Source organism: Alligator mississippiensis, chromosome 6, assembly GCF_030867095.1.
Source record: "Alligator mississippiensis isolate rAllMis1 chromosome 6, rAllMis1, whole genome shotgun sequence".
Lineage (NCBI taxonomy): Eukaryota > Metazoa > Chordata > Crocodylia > Alligatoridae > Alligator > Alligator mississippiensis.
The window spans coordinates 35,537,968-35,562,568 of record NC_081829.1 but is presented as its reverse complement, the minus strand read 5'-3'; the positions used below and the strand labels follow the sequence as shown (position 1 = coordinate 35,562,568).

Sequence of the window (24,601 nt, the reverse complement as noted above, 5' to 3'; positions counted from 1 at the left end):
CAACACATCTGACAATTGAAATCATTGGCACACTTGTCCCTCGCTCTCTTTCTTTTGTTTTGAAGTTATTCACACTGAGAAAATAATGCTCTTGGGAACTGATTTTGAGTTTAGACTCATATCTGAAGTTAGGATCAAGCCCTCACCTCTGAGCACTCATACATCTGTTTAGGCAGGTATATCATTTAAAACTTGGTTCCACTATATGGTATCTAGTGACATGGAGAAACTAACAATACAGAAGTGCTTATGGATATGTGCAGGGCATTAGAATTAGACTAACCTGACCAAAGTTATATTGATCTAAATGCCTGATCATACAGGTGTGCAGAAGGCTTAAATCATCCAAAAATGACACCCCCAATCTAAACTGGTTCACATGAATAGGTGCACTTACTTTGGTCGAGATTGGATTAACCTAATCTAAGAAAGGGTTAATCTGATTTTGTGAATACCTATATATTTTTGCAGCATGGCCCTGAAGACTGGAAAGCCCAAACACTCACCAGCCCCTGAGCTGTACCATTTCCCTTACTGTGACTAGGCATTCCTCTTCCCCTGCCATGGACCTACCAGCATCTGCCTAGACCCACCAACCCCCTCCCTCACTGTAGACCAATTATGCCCCCCCTGCCTCACCCAGATTTACTGGCTATTACTCTCTCATGATGATTGAAAGAGGTCTCGAATGATAGGAAAAAGGCAAACATGGTGCTCATCTTTAAGAAATGGAAGGAGAATCCAGGGGAATACAGATTTGTCAGCCTCACCTCAGCCCCTGGAAAAAATGATGGAGCAGGTCCTCAAGGATTCTGTTGCACTTGGAAGCAAAGAAGGTAATTAGGAACAGAAAGCATGGATTCATCAAGGGCAAGTCATGCCTGACCAACCTGATTGCCTTCTGTGATGAGATGACTGGCTCTGTGGATGTAGGAGAGCAGTGAACATGATATACTTTGATTTTAGCAAGGCTTTTGATAGTATCCCATGGCATTCTCTCAAGTATCAAGTGGAGTGACCCAGGGGTCAGTCCTGGGGCTGGTTTTGTTCAATATCTTCATCAACAACCCAGAAGATAGAATGGAATGCACCCTCAGCAAGTTTGCAGATGACATCAAGGTAGGAAAAGTACTAGATATGCTGGAGGACAGGGCTAGGATTCAGAAAGACTTTGACAAATTGGAGGACTGGATCAGAAGAAATCTCATGCGGTTCAAAAAAGACAAGTGCAAAGTCCAGCACTTAGGAGGGAACCATGCCAAGCACTGCTACAGGCTGGAGACTGATCGGCTAAGTAAGATCTCTGCAAAAAAGGACCTTTAGGGTACAGTGGACAATAAGCTGAATATGAGCCAACAGTGTGCCCTTGCTGTGAAGAAGGCTAACGGCATCCTGGCCTGCAATAGGAGCATTGCCAGCAGATTGAGGGAAATAATTATTCCCCTCTATTCAGCACTGGTGAAACCACATGTGGAGTACTATGTTCAGTTTTGGGCCCATCACTACAGAAAGGATGTGGACAAATTGGAAAGAGTAAAGTGGATGGCAACAAAAGTGGTTAGGGGCATGGGGCACATGACTTCAGAGGAGAAGCTAAGGGAACTGGGCTTATTTGGTCTGGAGAAGAAAAGACTGAGGTGGGATTTAATAATAGCCTTCAACTACCTGAAGGGTCTTTCCAAAGAGGATGGAGCTTAACTGTTCTCAGAAGTGGCAGAAGACAGAACAAGGAACAATGGTTTCAAGTTGCAGCAAGGGGATTTTTGGTTAGATATGAGGAAAAACATTTTTATATATACCCTCATAAGAAGGGCGGTAAAGCATTGGAACAGGCTACCCAAAGAGGTTGTGGAATCTGGAGGTTTTTAAGACCCAGCTTGAAAAAGCTTTGGCTCAGATGATCTAGTTGGGGATGGTCCTGCCTTGAGCAGGGAATTAGATTAGATGACCTTCTGAGGTTCCTTCCAACCTTATTTTTCTGAGTCTATGATTCTAAGCTGACAGAGAATTCTATGTTTTCTAAGGACCTTGTTACATGGTTATTTTATTCTTTCTAGAGCTTTTAACCCCCAGATTAGCTGAATATTAGATGCATCTACACATCCTTAATGCACAGCAGTTACTGCACATTTAATTTAGTACATGCTTACTAAAGTATTAACTAAATGTACAGTAACTAGAGTTACTGTACAGTAGCACCAACACATGGGTATATAATGATGCTTACTGCACAGTAGCCTAATACTACTGTGTAGTAGCGTATTAGCAAGGTTTTTGCATGGCATGCTACTGCATAGTGTTATTAGGCTACCATATGTCATGTAGATGCACCCATTAACACCGTTAAGTAGCTTAAAGCACTCAGTATGCAGCTCAAAGTTATACCACTCCAGAGCAGAACTATCTCTGATCCCGCTAATCTTTCTCTTGTGCCAATGAATTGTGGCCATCCCCCACAATTGTGCCACTTAAGTTGAAGTCCTCAGTATCCCAGATGATGTTTCCCTTCTCCATGAAGTGTTTCTGTGCACAGCTGAAGACAGTGACATTGAGGCAGGTGGGGCCCAGCAGGGAGCATGGGGGAAGTTGAGGGATGAAAAACTAAAACTGGTGCACCAGGATGCTGCTGCAGACAAAGTGTGGCCCAGCACAAGAGAAAGAGGAAAGCCATGTGCGGCAGTGCTGAGGATGTGGAGGGTGCTGCATGAGGGGGCTCTGATGCCCAACCTGGCAAAGTGACTGATGGCTCCATCACTGGCCAGCCTAAGGGCATTGTACTATGCCACCCCACTGGTTTCCTTTTGCAGCATCTTGCCATGGCTGCTGGGAACATTTAGCAGCCCCAGTGGTGTGTTTGGGGGAGGGGAGGATAGGGGAGGAGGAGGAGGAAAGTACTGCCTTAACATAGCAAGCCACCAACAAGTTGCCCATACCTATGCCAGGCTCCAGGCGAGGCAGGCAATGTTGGTGGTTACACGCTAAACCATTTCTTACAACTCTGCCTGTAGAGCAGGGATAAAATCTGTCCTGGCTCACCAGCCCTGCTCACAAGGCCTCTGGTCACAGCTGCAAGGCAAGTCACAGCTGCACAGGTGGAAGACTGTCAGGGCATATCTACACATGCATTTATGTTGTCTTAAATTTACTGCACAGTAAATTACTGCACAGTTAGTGAGAACTGGTCAGTATCTACAGATGCAGGCATTAAGGCACATGAACACAAGTGAATGACACCAAGTTATGGGGGAAGTCAGTCCACACACACAGTGTTACTGTGCAGTAAGGTGTCTACATGTGTATTACTGTGCAGTAACTAATCAGGCATAAAATGGATACCTGCATGATGCAGGAATCAAATTTACACTCAAGTTGGCATAAGTTGCTATATTTATTGCACAGTAGATACCCATGTGTAGATGCATGCAACAGGATGCCATCCCCAGGGGCATTTGAAAATTCCCAGAGACACCCTAGAGTCCCCTTTTCATATTTTAATTCGCTTCTGGGAACAGACTCCCCTTTACTCATCTGCCACGACTTGGTGTTAGTATGGGTTCTTGAAAGGGAGATGGTCCCAGGGCTTCTCAGATCTGTTCTTGGTTCTCAAGGACTGTGAGTTGATGAGCTCCTTCCTTAAGGGCTATTTGCATGACTACAACCTCCCTTATACACCATGTCTCACAGGTGTTGTCTGCATCTTCTTCTCACTTTGTTGGGGTCTCAGCTATTGCAGTTTCTGCCCCTTTTATGTAGCTAAGCCTTCCAGCTCAGACCCACGATGCTGGGCCCAGCTTTGAGGCACTAGCTTTAATTAATCTGCTCTGGAGCCCTGGCCCAGTATAGCTGTGTCCCCTGTGGCACTAGGCTCCCTGGCCATCTAGTTGCACCCCTATAGGCACTAATGTGGACTCCAACTCCCCTACAGCTTCAGCCACAAACCACCAGATTAAACTACAACATAAATAGCAAGTCCCTAGGCTTTAACAAATAAAAGTTAATGGAGGCAGTTAGCCTTCTTACCCATGGGCTCCACATCTTAGTCCCCACTGCCAGTTGATCTCACTTGTAGAATTCCTACAGCTTTGCTTGGAGCCTTTCAGAGTCAAACCTTTGTCTCAGCCTGGACTCCACTGGTAAACTCAGACCAGGGCTTATATAGTTCTGGCCTGGGCCCTCTCACAGTCACCTGACAGCCCCAGTCAGCTGACCAGCCCACAAGGCTTACTCTTTAACCCCTGTTCTGCCGGCAGGCTTCACTCTGAAGACTCAAGTCTTAAAGGGGCCACTCTGCTTCCTAGTAAAAGGGCTAGGGTTCCCTGTAACAACGCACCCTCAGAGAAAGATTTTAGCCTTAACATGGGACTACTCCAAACTTCAGCTATCGCTAAGCTGATCAACATTTGTGCTGTGTAAGGTAATGTTGACTAATGTAGCAAAAGGTCAAAATGTCAATAGCCACTCACCTGTACCACAGATCTGAATCCTCAAGTACATACTTGATTTCTCATTTGCTGCCAGAAAGTGAAGATAAAGCTCTTGGCTGCAAATATTTGGGGGGGTCAAAAAGAAAAAAAATAAGGAGAAAACCCTCTTAAATTGTCATAATGAAAAACAAGTTTTTATTTCCTTTTGTTAATCAGTTATCATATATGAAGGTTGATGCCTGTACTCATAAATTCATAGACTGTAAGGGGCTGGAAGGGACTTTGAAAGATCATTGGGTCCAGGCCCCCTGCACTAGGCAGGAAAGACAACTGGGATCAGGTGACCCTAGTGAGGTGACTGTCCAGTCTCCTCTTGAAGATTTCCAGGGTAGGTGATTGTACCACCTCTGGAAGGAATTTATTCCACAGTCTGGACACCCTAACTGTGAAAAAGTTTTTCCTAGTGTTAAGCCTGAAACACTCTTTCAGGAGTTTGTGGCTATTACTCCTGGTTTTCCCCAAGGGTACTCTGGTGAAGAGTTGTTCACTGAGCCCTTGATGTATTCCCCTGATGTAGAAGTAAGCTGCTACCAAGTCCCCTCTCAGCCTTCTCTTTTTTAGGCTGAAGAGGCCCAAGTCCCTCAGCCTTTCATCGCATGGCTTTCCTTGCAAGTCTCTGATCATACAGGTGGCTCTTCTCTGGAATCCCTCAAACTTTTCCACATCCTTGTTAAAGTGCAGTGCACAGATTTGGATGCAGTACTCCAGCTGCAGTTTCACCAATGCCGAGTAAAGCGGAAGAATCACTTCCTTAGTTTTGCTTGAGATATATCAGTTGATGCACGCTGGAGTATTGTTTGCCCTGCTGGCTACATCATTGCACTGATGGCTCATGTTCATACTTATTACTCCTAGGTCCTTTTTAGTCATGGTGCTAGTCAGTTTAGCATCGTCGAGCCTGTAAGTATGTTGGGGATTGTTTGTCCCCAGATGGAGCATGTTACACTTCTCAATGTTGAAATTCATCAAGTTCTGATCCGCCGAACTTGCGAGCCTGTCTAGGTCCACCTGTATCTTCAGCCTATAGTCAATTGTGACCACACTTCCCCATAACTTGGTGTCATTCATGAACTTGGCCAGTGATCTCTTCACCCCCACATCCAAATCATTGATAAAGGTGTTGAAAAGCACTGGACCAAGCATGGGCCCCTGAGGAACACCACTGGCCACTTCTTGCCAGGATGACACAGATCCATCCATTAGAACTCTCTGGGTCCTACCCTGCAGCCAGCTTCCTACCCACCTAACTGTAGAGCAGTTAAGCATGCAATACTCAAATTTTCCCATGAGAACATTATGGGATACCAGATCAAAGACTTTCTGGAAGTCTAGGTATACAATGTCAACCTCCTCTCTCTTATCCAGGCGGTAAATTACATGGTCATAGAAAGAGATGAGATTGTTAAGGCAAGACCTGCCCACAATGAAGCCATGCTGGCTGTCATTCAGAAACCTACCTTCAGCAACCATATCACACATAGACTCTGATGAATTTTTCCAGGATTTTCCCTGAGATAGAAGTTAGGCTACCTGGCCTATAATTGCCTGGGTCCTCTCTCCTCCCCTTCTTGAAGATGGGCACAACATTGGCCCTTTTCCAGTCTTCAGGGACCTCCCCTGAGTGCCACGAGTTTTGGAAGAGATTTGCCAGAGGTCCTATGATGACTTCAGCCAGCTCCTTCAGCACTCTCAGTTGAAGTTCATCCAGTCCTGCTGACTTATACATGTCTAATTCCTGTAACTGATCACACACCAGCTCAATGTCAACAGTAGGAAGGCAGGCAGTCATTGCCACCATGCCCCTTCTGAGCCCTATCTAATATGGTTTTCCCCTTAGTCTGGTGAAATACTGAAGCAAAGTAGTTATTCAGGAGTTCAGTTTTCTTCTGCGTGTTGGTAGCCAGCTGACTTGAGTTGTTAAGCAATGGCACCACACTTCCATTTGCTTTCTTCCTGTTCCCTACATATCTAAAGGACTTCTTATTTTCCTTGATTTCCATTGCTAGTTTAAATTCAGTTGCCACCTTAGCCTTTCTAATCTGTGGGCCATTGTTGTATAGTCCTCCTTGGGGACTGCCCCAAGCTTCAGTTGTTTCTATGCCTCTTCCTACTTTTTCAAGAGGACCGTGATATCCCTATTAAGCCAAGAGTGCTTACCAGCCCTTCTGCTACCTTTCCTCCACATGGGAATGGACTTCTTGTGGACTTCAAGGATTGTGTCCTTGAGGACCAACCACTCTTCATGCACTCTTCTCAAAATATATTTTATATTTTAAAATATATTTGAAAAGATTTGGCAAAAAAAAAAAAGAAAAGAAAAACAAGTAAAAAAAACTAGATCAAATCACTCAGCTTGGTTTCTATTATCTTCCAGCTTATTGTACTGCAGTTTGCTGCCTTTAAAGAATATGGTAACAAATATGGCACAGTATTTATTCTACAGCTTTGACTTATTGTCTGGTTAAATTAATTGATTTCATTGTTACACCTCCTGCTGTGTTCCTGGTTATTACATTTTCAGTTAAACTAATTGTTGATAGATGACATAATTTATCCTTTACTCCTATAGATACCTTTCTAGATGTTTAAAAGGCTCTCTACTGAGGGGTGGAGCAGACACTGCATATATAGAAAAAGGTATGTATATTTTTTTAATGTTATATACAGCTCTCTCCTGTTTATGAATTTGTGTCTTCACTGAACTGTATGAAATGACAGTGGCAGAGGTTATATAGGAGAGCTCCCAAAGCCATTATTCTAACAAAGAATTTTGCAATTACTAGCTTCCATGGAAAATCTAGGACTGTCTGAAAGTTAACACACATTGGAGTGGGCATCAGGAACATGGATAGGTGCCCATAGTTCTTTCCATGAGGAGTCTGAAACAAGCTCACAGCAGGACAAACACTAAGGACCCTGGCAGACATTATTTCCATCAAGTAACAGGCAATATCACTCAATAGAAACTGTCACACCATGTGACCTGCCTCACATTCAAAGGCAAGCTATCCAGAGAGGTAAAAAAGGGGGAACTTACTCTGTTAGCACTCACCAGTAAAGGGAGCCAGAGCTCCCTTTACTGGTGGGGGCTTTCATCCCACTCTGGAGCTGTACTGCAAAGGAGAAATCAGCTGGGCTGTGCCTGGGTGAAACTGCTGCTTCCCAGGACTTATGCAGCTCCAGCGAGTCCCACATGAAGGTTGCGGGTGGGGGTGGAGGGGTGCAGAAGCTACAGGGCTCAAATTCTCCTGGAACCTTATGAGGTGCTTTCGTGCATGGTCTGGTCTTGCCCACAGGTTTCTGTACATATTCCCTCCCCCACTTTTCCCTGTGGCAGACAAGTGAAGCACCTCATTTGAGTATTTACACCCAGGGTTTCACAGAAAGGTGTTTGTAACAGGTCATCCTCCCCAGTGCCATCTTTTGCATTATCCACACCCTATGTGGGGTGCCCTTGGAGTCCCCTTAAGGTTTCTCATGTCCCACTCCTGCCACATCTCCTGCCACATCTTGACCCCAGTCTTTCTCTAGCTACGCCTTCCCATCTAAACCCACCAGGTAGGGCTTGACTCCGAGGCTCTAGCTCTTTTGTCTTGGGGCTCGTGGCCCTCCTTTCTCCTGCTCCACAGCTGTCCTCTTATAATTGACATTACAGAAACACAAAGAATAGTCCAGGCAGACACTGCCTGCCAGACACACCACCCCAGGATATGCAGCATCCTGGGTGACACATAGGTAATATCAAACATGTCCTACTGACCTTGTGTGGGGCAGGCTCGGTGGGCAGGAGGACAGTTTTTGGACTGTGGTCCAAAACCCCGTTGTCTTCTTCTTTCTTCCTCCTCCCTGCAGAAAACTTTCATGGTTGCAAAAGGACCAAGGAGAAAAAGCATGAAGAAGAAGCCAGTTATTTAGAGTATACTGCTTAGTTAAATAGTGTGTAGATTTATAGATATTGTATAACTCAATAGATATTGTATAGAATTATATAGGATAGGAAATAGTGTGTAGTTAGTGTAGTTAGTATACAATGCTGTATAGGTGTTGGGGAGGAAAATCCCACCTTTCTTAAAAACTATTTTTCTATTTTCCTATTTATTATAAATGTTCTTTAGTTTATTATTTAAATACTTTTTTACTTATGCCTTTTTGATAAAAAAAAAACAACATGTGAATGCACCACCTTTTTAAATAGTTTTGAATTTTTTTTTGTCTATATAGGTGTGGCATGCTTTCTTTCATTGGCAGATTGGCATGCATATGGCATTGTGCGGTTTGTAGGGGGATGGTGTGGGTTTTGAAAGGTGATGACTGTGCCTGGCAGCCAGCATGGGGATGCTTTGCTTGGGGGCATTTATGGAGTCATGGCATTACTGGAAAGAGTTGCAGGGTGTACTGTTATGGGAGACTGAATGCTTGTCCAATGCTTCCGTTATCCCCCCCAGTCCCAATGTACAACAATCCTGGCAAGCCTGAGGGTGCAGCCAGCACCTTTTTTGCAAGAAAGACTTTCTCCCCCTCATACAAGCTGCAATACTTTGGCAGGCAAGGGTACTTTCCTTAACATGTGAAAAAGATGGCAATTAGTAACTCTGCCATGTATTATCAGGCTAACGCTTGGGCTTGGTGGGCAGCTGCATTCATGCATGGTCACCGTCAAGGGGTGGGGTGGGAGATAGTGTCCTCATGGTGCTCAGCAGCAGCTCGGAAACAGCTTTGCTTATTTTTGCTCGGAGTTTTGCAAATACTTTCACAAAAGACAGGAGTCAGTCAGTCATAGGAATCATTCTCTTTTAACAATCCATTAACGTATTTATTTACCTTTTTCTTTATACCAGAGCAACTGGGGGAGGAAAACAAACATTACAAGCATTGCAAGCACATTACAAACACATTGCAAACATTGCAACCCAACTAACTGCCCCCCTCATCCACCATTGGGAAAGTAAGCATCCATCTATTCCCGCCTTCCTGGCAGCAGAGACACTGTTTCATCCTGGATATTGAAACCCACTGTTCTTAACTGTGTATGTGTTTGTGTGAGGGTTGGAAGGCCCGCCTTGCAGTGGTGATATATCCAATGCTATTCATGCATGTATGTATATGAGAAAAGGTGAGACCTCTCTCACCTCACCTCTAATAAGCAGAAAAGTCCAGGAAGCAGGCAGGTCATGGCCCTGGGCCTGATTCACCCTTGACACCAAGCAGGAGCAAGTAAGAATTCACAAATGTTTCAATTTGTAAATCACAATAAAATGCAATGCTATTCATGCATGTATGTATAAGTAGTGTATACTGTGTAGTGTCCTATAGAAAATAGTGTACATTGTACAAACTGATAATAACAATGTTACAGCAGCATCAGGATATGCAATAAAGTGAGGGAATCTTTCTCATTTGTGGAGACATGGCCAGAGGGCAATCAAGTAAGAGCCACCAGCCATAGGGGTAGCTAGGCAGGGAGTTTAATTTTATTAATTTTGGATTATTGATTATGTGATTAAGGGATCAGTTGAAACCTCAGTCCTCCCTGGGCCCCTTCTCTAAAGCTTTCTGCACAGAAGCATCTAAAAAGCACTGTTAGTAGTTGGCCTGCCTGGTGGGACAGAGTAGTCACAGACAGCCAAGCTTGGTGCTGGCTGAAAACACTTTTTTATTTATGAAGACAATAATATTATATCACAAAGTTTACTTTCCAAACTCTGGCCAGTAACCTGAAAGCATGTCCTTAAAACACCACCCCACGTGCTAAGAGCCCACAGCCATATGGTAAGAGGGAGATAGAAGAGAGGATAAGGAGAAATGGAGGAGCAAACCAGTACTGTGCCTGTGATATACTAACCCCTGGTAATTTTGCCGCAGCCAGCCATGGGCAATTGATGCCTCCTGAGTCAGGGTGGCAGGGCACTTGCCCTCCCAGCAGTGCCACCCCCCCCCCCCATGGCCAATCACTCCCCCCACAGCTGATCACGCAGACCCCAAAGTGCCAGTGGCATGCCCAGAAGTGCCAGTGGTTGCTTCTCCCAGCACTCCTACTCCCTGGCCAGTGCTCTAAGGGGGGGAACCAGAGCTCCCATCTGCCCCCCCTGCCCATTGCCCAAGTGGCTAACGCTGGCTGTCAGGGGGTGCGCCAGTACTCTCAGGGGGTGCACTCCCTACACATTGCCACTGCTGCCAGCATTCATTTGGGACACGGCCAGTAACCAGGAGGCAGATCCTTAAAACACTACCCCAGGTGCTAAGAGCCCACAGACATGGGGGCAACAGGGAGCTAGGCAGGTAAGGAATTTTCCCCCAGCATGAAGCTGGGTATTATGTGTGTGTGTGTGTGTGTGTGTGTGTGTGTGCGCGTGCGTGTGTGTGTTAGAAGGCCCACCATGCAGAGTTAGAAGGCCCACCACAAATTTCTAACTCTCACAGGCCCACCATGTGAGGGTTGGAAGGCCCACACATTTTTCTGTGTCCACTGGTTTTTCACAATACATTGAAATGCAATCAATTTTGATTGGGAATTCACAATAAATTGAAATGCTACTTATATGCTAAAACAGTATAGCCAGCTGTGTTTAATAAACAATGCTATTGGTAGTCAAGTGCTGGTGAATAATAATAATAATAATAATAGTAATAGTAATAATAATAATAAGTTAATATTAAATATTTAACATGACCATGTACATTTGTTTCTAAAAAATCACATATCAAACATTACAAGCGAACTAGCCAGGGGGGAGAGGGAGAAGAGTTTTAATTCACAGATGTCGCTTGATGGGTGAGTGTCTGCATGTATGTAATATGTGTGCATGTATTTTGACATAGCAACAAACAGACATGGGGCAATAGGGAGTTCAGGCTGCAATGGCAGCATCAGGATGTGCATTCAAAGTGAGTAAATCTTTCACGTGAGGGCTTGTTGCTAAGAGTCCTATGGATGGACCTACGAAGGGAAATTTTTACCTAGCCAGAAGCAGGGTGACAAACCAGGGTGACAGGATGGCCCAGCCATGGGGCAACAGGGAGCAATTGCTTGCTTGTTCATTAGTTAAAGACATGGCCACTAACCAGGAAGGAGGAGTTTGGAAGGCTGGGACATGGCCAATAACCAGAAAGAGGGTAAAACATCAGCCAGAAGCTGGCTGATAAGGCCCAGGCATGGATAGGGAGACAGGTGGGCAATTTTTCCCCAGCCAGAAGCATGGGTGTGTATCCGCCAGGCCTCAAACTTACAGTCACATGTGGCCTTGGTCTGAGTGGCTGGTGGTGTGCGCCCTGCAGTCTCCAGTAAGCCATCGAGTAGGTGTTTGTTCTCCGAGTGGCCTGCCCCAATCTCTTCTGCCACGACTTTGAATGTTTCCCAGTGGTGCGGTGACTACTCGGGGTTCCTCTGTGGCGTGAGATCTGTCCGGTGGTCACCTGCGGGGGTGCAACCTCCCCTACACCCTGACCTTACGCCATCTTGATGGGTCACCGGGTCTTCCTGAGCCACACTCCCACTCTTGTTGAGTTGTGGCAGCCTTCCTAGCCTCGTTCCTGTCCAGGACACAGGCTCCAGAGGCGGGTTCACTTAGTCAGCCTAGGGTTACTTGCAGCCTGTAATTTCCGGCCTTGAAACCCATTCCCTCCAAGGTATGACTCCTGGCTAGTGCTTTAAACAAAAGGCAAAGCTCATAGAAGCTCTGTGGCAGCTACCTCAGCCGTGTCGCCTAATCCTACCTCTCAACTCCTCCAAACGGGGAAACACAAAGGAAAATGCAAAATAACAATCTACCCTGTTGTGAGGGATAATTGCAGCCCTTTCCTAGCCCCTGTGTCAGGGTGCTGGGTGCCTTACTCCCTAAACCTCTCCAGGGTATGACCCCTACATGGGACCAGAAAGCAGTGGCCCCTTGCTCAGGTTGTCTCTCCGGCTTTATCCAGCTCTTCCCAGGATATGGCCCCGCTCCTCTTCTCTCTCTTCAGTGGCATCACTATTCGGGTGCCTCGTAGCTTCTCTGTGTGCACCCAATTGCTCTTGACACCCAGGAGTGGCACCCTGTCTCTCTGCAGCCCTCCACGCTGCTCCTGCTTGGAACCTCTCAAAGGGGAAGTTTCCTCCACCTCCCAAATGTCCCTGATATTCCCACCTGTTAGGGTGTTGATTGGTGCATCCGTCTCACTGCTCCCTCTGCTATTACTGCCTCTGCCGGCTGCAGGAGCTTCCTCTGGCTTGTCCTTCACTCTAACAAGCTGTTCCTTGCCATTGCCATTGTGGTTGGTGCCAGGAACCTCATCTGGCTCCTTGTCCGCCGAGATGGGCTCTCTTCTTGCCTCCCTGAGGGACTCCCAAGAGACAATCCATGGGGGTTCCCTCCTTGGGTCTGCTCCCTCTATCCCTCTGTCTTTGCAAGCAGTTTGTTTTATTCCCGCCAGCCTCAGCTGTATGAAGACACGGCTGACGAGCCGTGTGGGCTTCTTTCCTCGCTCCAGCTGCGCCACGGTTCCTGCTGCATGTAAGTAATTTATTTGGTTTACTTTTATGTTTATTTTTTTCTTCATGTGGATTTAATTCCCCTGGATCTCCCTTTTTGGTTCAGGGTCCTTCCTCCGGCTCCTTCCTGGGACAATGGGGTAACATGGAGTTAGTGGGGGAGGAGTAGGGGGGCATGCCTGGGGGATGCCAGATAACAGAGCTTTTACTGTATAATACATCTATAATGTATAATAGTATAGATCTAGTTGAGAGAATGCCGAAGGAAGTGGTGTCAGGCTCCTTCTCTTTTTCCTCTTCTCTTCCTCTTTTTTTCCTCTTCTCTTCCTATTCCATTGCCTGTTGTCACCACTACTGGGAGCAGCATCCAGCTCAGAATGGAATGGTAGCTAAAAATTGGAGGGAGAGAGCATAGAAAGTGCATAGGAATTTTTATTGAAAACCAAAATTCAGTGCCTCTTGTGCATCTCGTGTACCTTCCTTCACGACAAAAAATTCCCCAAACCCAGTTTACAAGAAAGTTGAAGTAAAAGATCCCCCTCTCGCATCCCCCATCCCCCAGGCACAGATAATTGTCAGGGTCCACTTACCAATGCATGTGTAAAGGTGTTGCTTGTGGAGCACATCGCAATGTGTTCTTTCAAATCACACATCACAGAGCTGCACTCATCTAGAACTCGAAGCTTCAGTGCACCCCACTGCAGTCTTCTTGAACACTGGATTCACATTGTGTTGCCCCCCAGAGGCAACTCTCACCACTGGGCTGAGCCCTTCTGTTTCTGGTGTGCTGCCATCTCTCAGCTGCCTCAAACCTCTCTTGTCCATACAGTGAACATACACCCCAAACACAGCTCCTCCAATTTACAGGGCTTGAGTGGGGCAGGAACCCCTCCTCCCCCCGGGCTCTCTTGGTGTAAAAAAACCCAGACAGTCTGGCCACTGGGCCAGAAAAGAGTGTGAAAAGGAGGTGGGAAAAGTGCCTTTGCAAAGAGTATCTGGCTTGTCAAAATGCAAGCCAGGCTTGTGAGGGGTCACCCAGGCAGCATGCCCTCCCCCCCCTCCCCCCGGCAGGCAGAAGCAGAAAAGACTGGGCATCAGTGTCTGTGGGGGCCTTTGCAAATGGATTGGCAAACTGCTGGTGTTCTGGCCAGCCAGACTTGTGAGGGGCGAACCACCCAGGCAGCCTTCCTGTGTACATGTGCGTGAGAGACTGTGCAGGCATCAACCACTGTGGGGACTTTTGCAAAGTTTGTACCTTGGAAAAATACAAGCAAGGCTGGTGCAGGCAGCCCCCCCTCTCCCCACCCCCTCCAGGCAGAAGAGACTGGGCATCAGCCTCTGTGGGGGCTTCTGCAAAGTGTATGGCTTGGCAAATTGCTGATGTTTTGCCCAGCCATACTTTGGCCAGCCAGACCTGTGTCCTGTGTACCTGTGCACGAGAGACTGCTAGCCCCTCCCCACCTCCCCCATGCAGCAAGTGCCCCAAAAAAGTGGCAGGCAGAAAAATGAATAAAGAAATTATACCAAAAAATGAACAAAATCCCCTTTCCTCACCCAGCAGTGTGAGGCAGGATTTTGCCAGCCCTTCCCTTCAAAGATATGGAAGACACAGAAAGCCAGGATAAATGAGGTTTTATTGTAAGAAGCACAATATTGTATGCAGTCTTTCTTTGCCTTCACCCCACCATCACCCTGAACTGGCCCTGGCTCCCTCAATGACAGTGGTAGTTGCCTGGCCCTGCTGGCAGTCGTACATCCCTCCTCTGACTCCAGTTCATTTGGGGGAACAGGCTCACCTGTATTGCTCCTGGCTACCTCCTGGATAGAGGCAAGCCAAGCAGAGCTACTTTTTCCTTTCTGGGATGATACCCACTTTTCAAAGAAGTGCTCCAGCAATTTCTGCAGGACATCACTTATCAAGTCATGTGAGCTCTGGTAATCAACACAGGACTCTGTGGCCATGTCTACCAACCACCGCATGTGGTCTCACACTTCCTCAAGGAGAGCATCATCAGAACGCATCGACTCATGGAGTTCATCCCGCCAGGCATCTTTGCATATCAGTCTGGCTCGTGACGAATCTGCCCAAACCTCCAGTGAGCTTTCTCAGGAGCACCGCTGTCTGCAGTGCATATCCCTTGAGAGCTCTGCTGCAGTGCGAGCTGGGGTTAGAGGTTTATGGGCACATTCCTGGCCATCATTGGGCATGGCATCTGGTAAACAAATGAAAAAAGTCTTTCTGGTTTCGTGACATTTTCTTCCCCAAGAGAAGGAAACTACGCACCAGCACCCCCCCACCCTGCAGTGGAGAAAATGAATGCAGGCTCAGAAATAGACCCTGCAAGAGTGGGACACCATTCATACTGCCCAAAACTTACAAGTGCCCAGTTTGGAACCATGTCCAGAGCTGTCATTGCCAGTGCCAGCTGCAAACAATTAAAGCAAAAAAATTAGTCGAAACCCAAAAGATATCGAAACCCAAAAGATAATGGTGTATACCCTTCTTCTACCATCACTGACAGAGCATGGTGACCCACCTTCAGCAACACATGAATTTCTCCCCTGGCCCCCCAAACCCAACCGGCACATTTCTGAGCAGTGCCTGCCAGTGGCAAAAGGCACAGATACTTACAAGTCACCAGCTGTGGATTTTCTTGGGTCTTGGCAACATAAAATGCTGATTGAGTGTTGTTGGAAACACAATAAACCACATTGGCTGCATCGGTTTCTTCCTGTTCCTCCTCCTCCGCCTCATCATCTGTGCTAGTCCATGGAAGGGGGGGTGGGCACTGGAATCAAGTCAATGGTGCACCCCTCTTCTTCTTAGCAGTTCCCATCCCCTGGGAACTCCTGTTTTCATCTGCAGGAGGAGCTGCCTCTGTTGGTGTGCTCTCCCCCATGAAAACCCCAGTCCCAAAACACTGCATACCCAGAGTATAATGCACATCATTGGAGAGAATGGCAGACAGTTGGTTGTAGATAGAAGCAATTGTGCACCCTGCCCCAGAGTGAGAGTTCGCATCTTTGGCGTGGTAAAATACAGCTCTCCAGGCTTTGATCTTGTACCAGACCTGGATCCAGTCACAATTGTGCCCTTGCACCTGCATTGCTTTTGTAATGGAGACATAAACAGGTTTATTCCTGCTAGTTTCCAGCTTGTCTATGATACTTTGCTCCAACCGAATGTCAATTAAGTTATTCCTGGGTCCAGTCCCCAGGCACTGGAGGTATCAGCCTCCTGCTCCATCACCTCCATACTGCTGGCCTTGGCTTTCTGAGACATGGCAAAGCAGTTTGTGGTCAACAGCAAGTGATTCTGATTCACAACAGGTCCCTGGCAAAATTTGGGGGTCGGCTTTATAAACATGCTGTGAAAATTCCAAAGATTGTAAAGTCATCACCTGTGCCTCACAACACCCAAGGTGATGAAGCACCCCACTCACCAACAAAAGACTTGTTGATCAGCTTGAGCATGGGGTACATAAGGCCATTTAAGATGGCTCTTCAATGACCTGGAATGTTGCAAAAATCAATCCCACCTGCCTGCTTGTGTTTTGGCCTGTCTTCCCCTAGTTAGTCCCACAATGAAGGCTGTTTTGTTATTGCTGAATAAAATAATTTTATTACAGAAGCACAGTCTGTTTTCATTGACATTGGAACAGTATTCAGCTGACAGGTCCTACATTAACAGGAGAGGGCTATGGCAAAATCATATGTTTGCAATCTTCTTGATTACGAGTTGTCTTGAATGAAGACTTGATGTATCAGAGCATCTGCTGCTTCTTATCTCAGGACCAAACAAAGGCTGTGCAAATGCCCAGTGTCCCTGGGTTACTTGTTGAAAAAACAGTGGTCACTTATTTAATGCAGCTAGATAGAGTTCAACCCTCCCTCTCGCCCCCCCCCCCCCCCCCCGCTGATGGAGGAGAGGGGCCAAATGGAGAATCAGTATGAAATGTGTGAGGAATGGGAGAATGGAGAACAACACAGTGAAGACTCCTCTGACATGGAGAATCTGGAGGACGTGGGTGAGCAGGAGGAGGAGGAAGAGGTGGTGACAGTGCTGCTGATTGAACTTGGCCTTGAGAGTAATACAAGACATGCTGCACTGCTGGATAAGGATGATAGAGTATTCAGCATTAGCATGTATCCAAGATTTCCTAGCATTGCAAAAAAGAAAACAGAGATGTACGGAGGAGTGGAAAAACCAAGAGGCATACCAAGTAGTGGAAGATGACTGGGCTGTGTTGAGAAAACTCAGGAGCAGCATCCACATGGTCTGGGCCAATGAAAGCAGCTCAGACTGGTGGAAGCAAATTGTGCTGACCACTTGGAATGACCAGCAGTGGCTGGAGATGTTCTGAATGACCAGGGAGATGTTTTATCATATCATCTCAATGCTGGAGTCCCAGATTGTGAGGCAGGACGCTAACATGTGTCAGGCCATCCCACTGGACAAAACAGTGCCAATTGCCATCATGAAACTGGTCACCCCGTCTAGCCTCTACTACATTGCAAACCAGTTCGGTGTGGCCCCCTGCAGGGCTGGGGTGGCAATCGCCAGCTGCTGCAGGACATCGCTGCAGAACAAATTTATCTGCCTGGGGAATCCACAGGAAGTCATAGATGGCTTCAATGACATGGGGTTCCCTAACTGCATGGGGGCTTTAGACAGCATTCACATCCCAGTGCTGTGCCCTTTGGGGAGAGGGAGGACTTTCACAAACAGGAAAAGATTTGCTTCCATGATCCTGCAAGCCATGGTGGACCACTGGAGCTGGTTCATGAACATTTTTACAGGGTAGGCCAGCAGCGCATATGATGCATGAGTGTTCAGAAACTCTCCACTCCCTGGCCTCGTGGAGAAAGGACATTATGGACCCAGAGCCCATGAGACAGTGATCTGCGGTATTGCCATTCCCCCAGTTATATTAGCGGATGCTGCCTACCTCCTAAAGCCCTGGCTCATGAAGCCTTATGGAAGGAACGTTATGGACCCACAGAAGCTGGTTTTCAATAACCGTCTAAGCAGCTGCAGGATGACTGTTGAATGTATGTTTGGCTGACTGAAAGGATGATAGAGGGCGCTTATGTGCCGGTGCAAGCTGGAGCCAAAAAATATCACAGCCTTTGTAGTGGCAGTCTGCATGCTGCACAACATCTGTGAGACCTGCAGAGAGGTTTTCAGCCAGGTGTGGGCTGAAGAAGTGCAATAGGTAGTGGCCAGACAGAGACATGGCTGGGCAGCAGCAGGGGACCAAGGAGATATGCACAAAGAGAAGCTGGTTGGGCAGCCCTTATGTGGGATTGTCTGGCCGTACATATTGCTGACAGCAACTAGCAGTGCTTGTTGTTTTCTTTTGAGTACAATAAATTCTTTTACAATTTACAACATAAATGTCTGTGTCTGTCTGCAGAGGTGTGGGGTGTAGTGGATGAGGGGTGGTGTGGAGGATGAGCAGGGTGGGTGGGGGAGGTAGATTGGAAGGGTTAAGTATACCTCTCATGGGCCAGCTGGCAGCAGGCAGGCAGATGGGGGGTGAGTGAACAACCTGAAGTCCACCTTAGGAGTGTAACTGAGGGAGGAAATTAGTAGGAGACTCCCGGCTGGGCAGAGGGCAGGAGGCAGGGGGCTGGGACTGTGGAGGCCTACTGTAATTCATTAGTAAAGACATTACTGGGGGTAGATTGGTATTTTGCTTCCAACTTCTGGAATCTGTGGGAAATGACACATGAAACTTAAATCTGTTGAAAGAGTGTGGCATGCAAACACACATGCACCGCACCACAATAACCCGGGTTAAAATTTTTCAGGTGTGGTGAATTAATGAGGATCAAAAACCATGTCATGTACAAATGCCCTTAAAGAGCAGCCTTGAAGGATGTTTGAAAAAAGAGAGAGGCAGTGAGTCATGACATCTGCTACTTTGGCCTGGGGCAGCAGGGTTAAGCACGAGTTAAAGAGTCCTTTTCCAAGAAGGTGGGGCAGGGTGAGAAAGTAGTCTAGTCTGGGATACTGGAGGACCTGGCCAAACACTATCACCCTGTGTGTGACATGCCACACATTCAAATCTGCAGTTAACATCCACCCTTCCTCTGTGTGACACAGAATACTAGGTAAGATGTACTTATGGTCTGACCCAGTAAATGGCAACTCTTATGTTCTTATGTCAGGGGCCTCAGTGAAAAGAGATGCATATATAAGCTGAGGAAGGTTTCTGGAAACCTTTGTATACTGCTATAGCTAAAAAAATAATTTTAACTAAAAATCATGGGTGAGATATTCTTGGCTCCATTTTACTTCAAGTGTTATTCATATTAAGCATATGGGACATCTTTCTGATCCCCTCATAAGCAGTTGTCTCACCACCAAGGGGAGTTCCTTTGCAAACCAGAGATTTCTTCTAGAACTATAAGATTGGCATTACATGTAATAAGAAATAAATGAAAGCAAATGTTGAACTAAACTAAGCAATGTATTATCTTATATTTGCAGGCTTCCCCTCTACTGCTTCCTTACCTTTTCCTTCAATTTCTTCTTCTTCTGTCTTGTTTCTATATAAATATTATGATCCTTGGGGCAGAGCTTTTGTGTGTAAAATGTCTGATGCTTCTGCATGCTGAAAAATTAGTATTAATAGCATGTACATTCACATTTAGCTCAAATTCAAGTGTCTAGCAGGACCAAGCCACAGGGGTAGCTGTGACTCTCCCTGGTGACCCCAAAACTCCTGCCCAACTCTTGTCTCTAGGTCATTCCCTTCACTCCCATTTGTCATGCCTTGATGTTCTGAGTTGTTTTGGAAAGGAGGCTGCCAAATTGAGCCTCTTTCTTTCTGTCAGCAGAATCCTTCTTGGACCCCGTGGATCCCTATCTCCCTCTCATTAAGTGGGCCTTTTTGGTCTGTACGTGCCCCCAGTCCACTCACCACCTTATGAGATATTCAGGGCCTCCAATCTCCCTTATAGCTGTGCCCCTGCCTCGTAGGTGTTAATCATAAACCACCTCAATTGGGCATTTAGTCTCCAATGTTATCTCATGTCCTTTCTGCCTTTCCTAATCTCTGCCCTCCTTGGGATATGGGCTCCTGGCCCTCATCTCTGCCCCTCCCTGGCTGCAGACCCCTGACCCTTGTCTTTACCTCTTTCTGTGCTGGGCCCCTGGCCCTGTCTCAGTCTTACTTTCACTCTCTTGCTGGGCTCCTAGCCCTGATCTTTGTCCCTCTTGGGCATGGGGATCTTTAGTCCTGATTGTGCCCTGTTCAGGGCTCAACTGGGACCCAATAGTCCCAAACCCAAATCACTAGTCAAACTCAAATAGTATGTAACCACTCTGGCTATAACACAGTCTACCAAAATCTCCACATTCTGGGTCTCAGTCCCCAACTGGCCCTCAACTTCAGGTTGTTCTTAAGGTTGGCAGGACCTCTAAACCAACCAGCAACAGGACCAGTCTCACTGCCCTGGCTCAGGCCCTGGTTTATATGCCACTCAAGCCCTGCTTACTTCCAGTCAGGCAACTTGTTAACCCCAAAACATTTTCTTCTCTCTAAAGGGTAGCGAGCTGTGGCTACCATAGTTACTATAGCAGTGCCTCTGTTGCTGTAGCGATACTCTGTCTTACAGTATTGTGCTATTGCTGTATAACTAGCACAGCAATAGGCACTTTTAGCTTCTGGCCTCTGGCTCTCTATCCCTTTGCAACTAGCCCTTATTTGCCTGCCCAAGAGCTTTTTGCTACTGTTTTTCCTTCCCTGCCATAGACTCCCTGTTTCAACTCTTAGCTAAAATATCACTCAAATGCTTCTAGAATTCTATCAGTATCAACAATGACTATCTGATAACCAATTTGGAAACAAAAAATCTAGCCCTCTAAATGATTTTAGACAGGGATTAAGGGAAATCTGTAAATGAATCTGTATATTAATTTTTTCTCATAGAACCTGTAGGAGCTCAACAAGATATCTGAATCAAAACTGCATGATTACTTTATTGAAAAACAGTTCCTCAGCTACAGTAGGAATTTTGCAGAGATACAGCATATATCCTTGATTACATCACAGCATTCAGAATGAAAGATTATTGGGCAGCAATGTTATAACAAAACTGAATGGTTATTTGCGACCAGTTCTGAGAAAAAAGAATAAGGACAGATGGCACTTTTACAGATGCTCCAATGTGCTGTGATTAGAACACATTGGAGCAGACTCCATTAATCAAGCCTCACTCAATTAATCAAGTCTGCTGGAGTGTTCTAATCAGAATGTTTCCAGCATGCTGCAGCATCTCATGTATTCAGCATCCAGCATTTCAAAATGGCAGTAAGGTCACTTTAACTAAAGCTTGTCAAATGAGTTTTAGTTAAAGTGCCCCCTCCACCATTTTGGAATGCAGGACACTGAATACATGAGATGCTATGGGTGATTCAATTACAGCAGCTCCCAATAGCCACTCTAATTAAAATACCGCCCCCACCATCATGACCCCAGAGCATGTGTATAGGCACGCAGAGAGATTAAAACTAGAATTCACAAATTATTAACCGTTCTTCTCCACATGATCGGTCATTCCATCTACCATCTGTATACATTTCTACACAATCTTCTTCTCCTCCAGTATCATTTGGTTCTCCAGGAGCCCAGTTTGCATATCCTATTACTTCCACACTTTGATACTTAAATATGCCTTCTGTTTGCATGTCATTTATATCAAGGTATGCTGCTTTGTTATAACGCTGTATTATCCGTTGTATGGCACCATTCTCAGATGAAGTCCTTGGAGAGGCAAGATGACCACCAGCTTGAGAGCATGTGGCTTTTGAAGTCTTATAGTCACCAGCAGAACCATTGGCAGCAAATAATTTTTCATTGGTTTGACTCCCATTTATGAAATCTTCAACTAGAATACAGAAATATAGTAAAGCCAAGTTAAGGGTGTTTTTTTCACATGTTAATCTATCATCCTAGAGGAATGGGGTGGCAGGTCCTAGAACTCTCTAGCAAGATGAAGAGTCAGTTTTGGTTATTCACTCCAGGTGAAATCTGCACACATTAACCCAGGAGTTTAAATAGGACAGGTGCTGTTAAAGCTGGAGCAGAGGCAGAAATGTCTTTGGAAACCTCTATAAACTCAGAAAAAATATTGGAAGAGGGCCAATGTGGTGCCTATCTTCAACAAAGGGAGGAAGGAAGATCCAGGGAACTACAGGCCAATCAGTTTGACCTCAATGCCTGGAAAGATGTTGGACAAAATCATCAAAGAAACAATTATCAATAAGCTAACAGAAGGTAACATTCTGAGATATAGCCAACATAGCTTCATTGCAGGTAGATCTTGTCTGTCCAATCTCATTTCCTTCTATGACCAGGTGATGCATTACCTAGACATAGAAGAGGCAGATATCATATTTTTGGACTTCAAGAAAGTCTTTGACCTGGTGTCCCATGATATCCTTATGGAAAAATTGGGGAATTATGGCCTCGACAATTTAATGAACTGATGGCTGGGGAACTGGCTCCACGGACAGACCCAGAGAATGATAGTTGATGGAACCAAATCAACATGTCACATGGTGACCAGTGGTATCCCCCAGGGCTCCATTCTCGGACCTGTACTCTTCAGTGTGTTTATAAGTGATCTGGACTCTGGTGTTAGAAGCAGACTGACCAAGTTTCCTGATGACGCCAAACTATGGGGCAATGCGGTCACCCTAGAGGATAGGCTGGCAATCCAGGCTGACCTAGACAGGCTTACAAGGTGGGTGGATCTAAACCTGATGGCATTCAATACTGAGAAATGCAAGATGCTCCACCTCAGGAGAAAAAAAAGCACACCACACTTATAGGCTTGGTAGTGCTATACTAGCTAGCACCACAACCAAAAGAGACTTGGGGGTCATGATTCACCACAAGATGAACATGAGCCACCAATGTGGTGCTGCAGCCAGCAAAGCAAACAAAACTGTGGCTTGAATCTACTGATGCATCTCCAGCAAGACTCAGGAAGTCATCCTCCCACGTTCCTCAGCCTTGGTGAGACCACAGCTGCAATATTGTGTCCAATTCTGCACTCCACAATTCAGAAAGGATATGGAGAAGCTTGAAAGAGTCCAGAAGAGAGCCACATGAATGATTAGAGGATAAGAGGGCTGGCCTCATGCAGACAGGCTGAGAGACATGGGACTCTTCAGCCTAGAAAAGCACAGGTTCAGGGGTGACTTGTGGCAGCCTATAAGTACATAAGGGGTATGCACCAGGAACTGGGAGAACATCTGTTCACCAGGACACCCCATGGGAAGACAAGGTCCAATGGTCACAAACTCCTGGAAGACCATTTTAGGCTGGACATAAGGAAAAACTTCTTTAACCATCTGAGTCCCCAGGGCCTGGAATAGATTCCTGCAAGAGGTGGTGCAAGCCTATCTTGCTGGCATCATTTGACCCTTGCTGACTTCCTGCCCTTAGGGCAAGGAGCTGGACCCAATGATCTTGCGAGGTCCCTTCCAGCCCTAATGTCTATGAAATCTATGAACAAAGCTTAGGCTTTGAAATAACTATATACTTTTGTTATTTCAGCAAAATATAAAGGAAAGCATCAGGAAAGAAAGGTTTTTTTACTTCAGTCACCTTGTTTTTTTCTGTGTTAGATAGCATTATAATTATATCCTGTGATGGATACAACATAGGGGCACGTGACCATAAAATCCATCAACTTTACATGATGGCATTTCCTTGTTCAGGTGAAATAAATGAGAGTTTGGGGAGCAAAATCTGGGCATTTATATAGAATGGCTGTCTCTTGCTGTCTCTTTTTTTGGTGGGGGGGGTCTATGAGCGTAATTAACACACACAGTAACATTATTTCTGTATAAATAGAACTTGGGTGAGATTCTTCTAACATATAACATTATCTTGTGACAAATGATATGAACTCCTTTGAATTTTGAAGAAATTGGGATCCAGAACTGCATTCAAGCTTCTGCATGTACTTTCATTTTTCCCTGGCTGGAACTAATAGCCTTTTGCTGTCTTACCTTTATGCTTTTTATTGATAATGTCTTGCAATGATTTCAGCTGTCCCTGTAGATTTCTTATTTGATTTTGGAGATGCTTGACTTCTGAATGAGAGAAAATTATTTTTATTTTGACACACCAAAATATAGAAAACATTTCTTACAGCATGAGCTTAAAAAAAGATATCTGCAAAACTAGTAATAAAACACTGTTTTTAATGTCTACATTTCTGAAGAACATTTACTATATGTAAAACTGTGGCACGGAGGGCACAGATTCACTAAGGGCCTTGTTACACGTTTGCTTGCAACTGTTGTAAAGCATTGGAGTGCAGTGGTGTATTAACGATAGCACACGTTAGTCCTCACCTGAAACAAAACAACTTTGCAATGCCATGTGGGGACTTAACACATACTAAACTGCTTAAGTGTGTCTGCTTATGTTTTAACTGCACTGAGTAAGCGTTAAGTCAAACTTGCAACACCACTCTAATACTAAAAGAAAAACTACCTGTTCATTTCAATTCTAGTTCTTTGCTTCAGTCATAAAACCTATAGTTAGAAAAATAATTGGTCCTTATGATACTCCTTTTTAATTAATACAATTTTAGCTTGCATGAGAGAAGCTGAATGGTGCTA

General features: G+C 45.7%; 2 protein-coding genes and 1 long non-coding RNA gene across 7 annotated transcripts in view; 1 reads left to right on the top strand and 2 right to left on the bottom strand.

Moving 5' to 3' along the window:
* SFTPD (surfactant protein D) overlaps positions 1-4,118 on the bottom strand; it is a 32,473-nt gene extending 28,355 nt beyond the window's left edge. Inside the window, exon 1 of the mRNA XM_014602624.3 lies at positions 4,021-4,118. Coding sequence (XP_014458110.2) covers positions 4,021-4,035 — 15 coding nt within the window. The 5' untranslated portion in view covers positions 4,036-4,118. The remainder of the gene's footprint in view (positions 1-4,020) is intronic.
* Positions 1-24,601, top strand: part of LOC106739491 (hypothetical protein) — a 112,186-nt gene that overhangs the window by 52,900 nt on the left and 34,685 nt on the right. The window contains exons 3-4 of one of the 2 annotated variants that reach the window (XR_009463012.1): positions 7,054-7,121; positions 12,894-12,973. This is a non-coding gene — a long non-coding RNA (hypothetical protein). The remainder of the gene's footprint in view (positions 1-7,053; positions 7,122-12,893; positions 12,974-24,601) is intronic. The other variant, XR_009463013.1, reaches the window with a different exon arrangement.
* Positions 20,916-24,601, bottom strand: part of LOC102560872 (pulmonary surfactant-associated protein D) — a 220,315-nt gene continuing 216,629 nt past the window's right edge. For all 4 annotated transcript variants that reach the window (XM_059729788.1, XM_059729787.1, XM_059729789.1 and 1 more), the window contains 2 exons: positions 23,984-24,067; positions 20,916-21,849 (listed from right to left, as the gene is read on the bottom strand). In XM_059729788.1, the coding sequence (XP_059585771.1) occupies positions 21,473-21,849; positions 23,984-24,067 (461 nt within the window). In that variant the 3' untranslated portion in view covers positions 20,916-21,472. The remainder of the gene's footprint in view (positions 21,850-23,983; positions 24,068-24,601) is intronic.